This window comes from Sitodiplosis mosellana, unplaced genomic scaffold, assembly GCF_009176505.1.
Source record: "Sitodiplosis mosellana isolate CC-2019 unplaced genomic scaffold, AAFC_SMos_1.0 Smas_scaffold_1214, whole genome shotgun sequence".
NCBI classification, from domain to species: Eukaryota; Metazoa; Arthropoda; class Insecta; order Diptera; family Cecidomyiidae; genus Sitodiplosis; species Sitodiplosis mosellana.
The window spans coordinates 1-5,449 of record NW_022596456.1 but is presented as its reverse complement, the minus strand read 5'-3'; the positions used below and the strand labels follow the sequence as shown (position 1 = coordinate 5,449).

At 40.0% G+C, this 5,449-nt stretch overlaps 1 protein-coding gene across 1 annotated transcript; it reads right to left on the bottom strand.

Annotated features, from left to right (window-relative positions):
• Window positions 1-407: 407 nt before the first annotated feature.
• On the bottom strand, window positions 408-1,346 carry LOC129571067 (uncharacterized). Its single transcript, XM_055450837.1, has one exon. It carries the CDS (start codon window positions 1,344-1,346, stop codon window positions 408-410), a length of 939 nt encoding a protein of 312 aa, XP_055306812.1.
• Between the last annotated feature and the right edge of the window lie 4,103 nt (window positions 1,347-5,449).

Sequence of the window (5,449 nt, the reverse complement as noted above, 5' to 3'; positions counted from 1 at the left end):
GATTAATTAATCTCTTGCACAATCACTTAATCATGATTAATAGCGATTAAGTGATTAAGTGGTCGTATTAATCATCGCGAATTTTAGGTGTTTGATTAAGATTAATTAATCTTAATCAGATAGTCCGCCCATCTGTACTCCAAACCAAGGTTGAACGCTCATATTTATCTTTCTTTTCACTCGCACTCGGCATTAATACCTACTATTGATCCATTCATTTTCATTACACTTGAAAGAAAATGTCTAATTGCTCGATATTTTACAAGATTAGCTTCAGAGCCAGTTTCACATAATGCTCGATAAATTCCAATGAATTTTTCATCGATAAAAACCTTCACCATTGCAGTTGGCAAAATCACAACTGCAACACCCAATGGTAAAGTTTGCGCGCTTGCATTCGACACTAGTCAACTACTTTGGCCTTCTGCCTTCGGTTGGTTGCTCTTTTTCTTGGAATTATTCCGCACTTGCACTGAGTTGATCCAGTGTTTCTTATTCTCGCACCGCCTGCATCCGGACAGTTTGCAATCTTTCCTTGTGTGCGACGGATTCAAACAGTTGAAACAAAGCTCATTCTCTTTTGCGCTCTTTCTTCGCTCGGTCAAACTCAGTTTTTTGAATGTTTCACATTTGTGCACTGCGTGAGCGCCCTTGTACACTTTGCACGTACGATCTGTTTTGTTTTCATTCGCACCGTTCGGTTTGGATCGCTTTGCATCTGAACTCGTTTCAGGTTTGGTTTCAAAGTAACCTCTTTTACGATTGTCATTTTGTTTCTTCTGTTCATAAGAAGACGAACTTGGCGCCGCTCTGGCTTGTCGATCCAAAAATGACAACATTTGAATGATTGTTGGTGTATCAGATGTTCGCTCCAATTCCCATGCTTTGCTTGAATCACTATCAAGCCGCGTGTGAATTCCAGCCACGAAAAATAAATCGTAATACTGCACGGGGTAATTTAGTGTACGCAATTGACGAATCACTTCGTGCGTAACATTGCTCATTTTTTGAAGCGCGTTGTGCGATGCCCTTTCCAGAACTGGCAGTGCCAGAAAGCGGTTCAACAGCTTTCGCGCTGTATAGTATTTCTGCGCATACAGCTCTTGCATACGCTCCCACAATTCATAATAACCGGCCTCCGTTTGTGGCCATTCTCCTAAATCTGCCTTCGCTTTACCCTTCAACGACTTCAACAAATGCATAATTTTGAAAGCCGGTGTGATTAGCTCATTGTCATGAACCGCAGATTTAAATCGATCGTGGAAGCCTTGCCATTTTTCAACGTTTCCGTCGAATTCGCCCCAATTGTTCTCGAATTGATCCAAGCGGAAAAATTTTGCACGCATCGCCGATAATTTTCGCGAAGATGATTTAATCTTGTCTGCAAATCCGCGATGGAACTTTGCTCAAACTGGTTGCTCCGATTAAATCGCTCTGCGTTCCTCAATGAGCGAACAAAAGCGTCAATTGCTTCGATCACAGCCATGGTAATTGTTTTCAAGTCGGTGTCTGCTTTCAAACTGAAACACTCGCTCATAGATGCACACACTTAAGTCTCAGTAAACCGTTAATCACGGATGAAGAACGATCCAACGGAGGTACATTAATCAACCACTGCAGAGACGAAATTTGTCAAGGCATACTTTGTTTGTGATATAACATCGGTTGTATGGCTCTCTATCGCTCTTACATAGGACGATGCACAGGCATGATCAGAGTTATTGCTCAGTTCCCACTTATGCATTCTCTTCGACCCGCTTATTCTATGCTCTTTCGTAAACGGCTCGCATTTTCTAGGAATTTTTGCTCTAACTCTGTTGCACACAATCACATTGTTTGTGCGTCACACAAGTCGGAGTAAGAATCGCACTTATTGATTCTTCGTTCGCTCGCTCCTTCTGGCTTGTGTATCCTCACGCATATTTACCAATTTTTATTTATTGGTCTAAGCTCTCTCTCTCTCTCATTAGCGTGTGACAATTCTCTTTGTGCCACACACAATTGTGCGAACGAGAACAGATTACTGTAGCACCAAGTGCTTCTCCGTCTCCTTTCGTTCGACTTATTCGGCCGTCTCACGCACCGAATGTTATGTGCTGAAATTCTCTCTTCTATAGCTATGCCGTTCGCTCTTGAACGAATTCTATTGCAATAGCTGAATTTCTTTTCTTTTCCAGATGCGCCGTTCGCTTTGAACGAATTCGGTAATTACTGAGATTCCATGTTGAATCTCTATATTGCTCTCGCTCTGATGTTCGTACGAATGCATTCACTTGAAGAGACAGCTAGCTAGCCTGCGAGAGTCGCCTGTAACGAAAGAGACTAAAAGAAACTTAAATTTGGACGAGTGTTTGTTGGAATCCTGTGTTGCCGCGTAGCGCACACACACACCCATTCGAACACACTCAACTATTTCACAACGGAATGACATGTTTCATCACTTCACGAAACAATTTCAAATTCACTTGAAATGAAATGCCTATATGCGAGAAATATGAATGCACATAATTTTCACTTTGATTAATAATTTTTTCTGTCCAAATATCTCATTTTATTTGTGCTCACAAACAAAATGAAATGCACAATCTCGCAAGTCTGCAACCTGATTTAGCTCCACGGTTTCGGCACCATAATGTTCAGAGCAGAAGCGCTTACCTTGATATTTCACAAATAACTTACACACCGCTGTGGAAAAGAAACTTAAACTAAACTGAAATAATAAGTACCAATCAATTGAATGAAAGAATTTGTTTCTCTTTAGATTCTCTTTAGATTCTCTTTTCTTCATTCCAATTTAACTGTTGAGAGAAAAGCCGCACTGGCATAAAAACTCTCGCTCTGTTCCTTGGTAATGAACCGCTCTGAAACGCGTTCGGTCGCAGACTCAGTCATGGTCGCGAGACGACGACGTTTCTGTGCTCGTATTAAACATCGCACGCGCTGTGCGATGAAAATGACGTCAGCTTATTTTGACTTTTTATGTTGCTTGAACTATATTTTGGGAATTTCACCGAGCCGTTAAGACGACTCGGTACAAACGCGCCTAAAGTCACTACTCCAGCTATGGTCGCTATGACTTCAGCCATTATATATGTCTTTAAATTATTTAGATATCGACCATATAAAAGAAATGTCAATTATTCATGCGTTATTTATTAAAACAAACTGTTTATATTCACTTGGAAAATTATTTGGGAAATGTTTGTATAAACTCGCAACTCTATTTTGAAAATAGTTTTTTTTTGTATGTATTTCCACTATTGCTCTTCGTCCGAAGTAAGTTGGTATGATGATTCGCTGTCGGTATTGTAATTGGTATATTCATCCGAAGAAGATGTACCGAGTTCTTCTCTCACTACTTGTCCAAAAATATTAACAAATTCTCTTTCCAGAATTGTGCGTAATTTTCTGTAGAATTCCAATAATATTTCACATGTTTCATGTTCACTTTCTGGTTTTGCTTCATTCTCAAGCTTATCACATAGTTCCATCACTTTCCCTGATACATCATTCAGTTGCAATCCGCTTACGTGGAGTTTTTTTTTTGCACTACGTCTCTGTTCACCGTTTGCGATTTTGCCCGCTCAATTTTTAAATTTCATGCAAAAATTGTCATTCAATTTTATTCATTATCAATGATATTAATTTTAGTATGTTTATAAAGCGACAAAGTCACACTCGAAATGCACAAATTCACATTGCAATTCGCTTACGCGGAGTTTTTTTCTCTTCGTCTCTGTTTACACTTTAGTCACGTTGGTCGCTGGTTTTTTTTTCTCTTGTTCGTGTGCACTCACTTTCGTGTCTGAGTTTTTTTTTCATGCAGTTTTTATTTATGTTCGCTGTATGTGAAACTATTTTCTTCACTTTTTCGATATTATTCATTTAATTTCACTATGTTTAACTATTTGTTTGATTTATTTGATAGAATGTTAATTGCTTTTCAAGATTCTTGGGCCGGTCTCGCCATCTAAGATAAGAATGGATAATACTTACTAGGTGGATGGATAATGACCTGAAAAAATGAATGAAAGTTTATTTTTTCAAGTAATGCACATCATTTTCAAAAACAACAATCTTTTTTAGGAACTCAGTCAAAATTTGAGCCAAATCCGACCATCAGTTCGCTAGTTACAGTCATACGAGTGAAAGACTCCCAAAAATGCTCTAATTTTGCCGTTTAAACGGTATAACTATCTTCTGGTGCATTGTATTCAAGTATATTCATGTGGAGAGTTCAGAGAGTGACCGGGCCTAAAAAACACAATGTAAAGCAATTTGAAACCTATTTCGTTCAATTCTTTTCCTAAAAAAGATTGTAGTTTTTGAAAATGATATGGATTACTTGAAAAATTGAGCTTTCATTCATTTTTTCAGGTCATTTTCAATCCACCTAGTATCACTTGTATTGTTAATGCCTTATGCGGCAGGCCCGCTATAATAAAGAGTGAATGAATGATACGTGTGAACACGACAGGAATTGAGTATGAACTGATTTCTTTATTCACGTATTAACATAATTAGCTTCGTATGCATGAATGCATACATGTACGTTCCGTTACACTGTTGCAATGCTCGCTGCTGGGCGTTAATTAAACGGCGTTGCAGAAAGATGCCATCCACTGCATTGTACAGGTCGGCATTCACATCCCGGTTCATTTGGCGAGGTTCGAGGACATTCTCGGCGATGAGACGCTGCCGCAATGAAACCAATCTGCCGTCATCCTCGTACAACAGATCGCCGACATAGACCTCATCGGCTCGGTCATTTTTCAGTGCGCGCAGCCGAAACACACCGCGGACTTCTTTGAATTCAATTTGCTTCAAGTTATCAGCGATGTCTGCATTTTCAGCCACACGCACGCCATAAATAAAAAATTTCAGCTGGCCAGGCAATAGGGAGCAGATGTTCCGATCGCGAATTATGCGGACATCACTATCACGCGTGAAGTCAAGCACCCCGTTGACGTCCATGCACGACAAAATTGGTTGGCCTCGCTTATACGATACTACCAGAAGTCGTCGCCATCGTCTGTAGTGGTTTTTGTCTTCCACTATAGCGGCATAGACGGTATTGCGTCTTACGGCCGTCACACTTGGCTCGTTCTGGACCGCATTTTCGATTCGACGGTGCAAATCTTCGAGTTGATTCGCGACTGCCATCCGCTCGACGATCAAAAAATCATGCCATCCGCTGGGGCGAAGCAGTTTCACTCGTTCGTCGTGGATATTCATTTTTAGCGTTACCGTGATCAAAATGTGTGCCGAGTGCGTACTGCCGAAATACAACTGTGGTCCGATTGCAAATGGAAGAAAAAAAAAGAAACGAAAAAATAAAATATTGTTCATTCGACAACAAATTGTATATAGGTGACAAAAGTAGACAACAAACAAACTGTGGCGCAGACATTCCGTTTGGCTGCAAATTGAGCTGAGCTATTTTCAAATA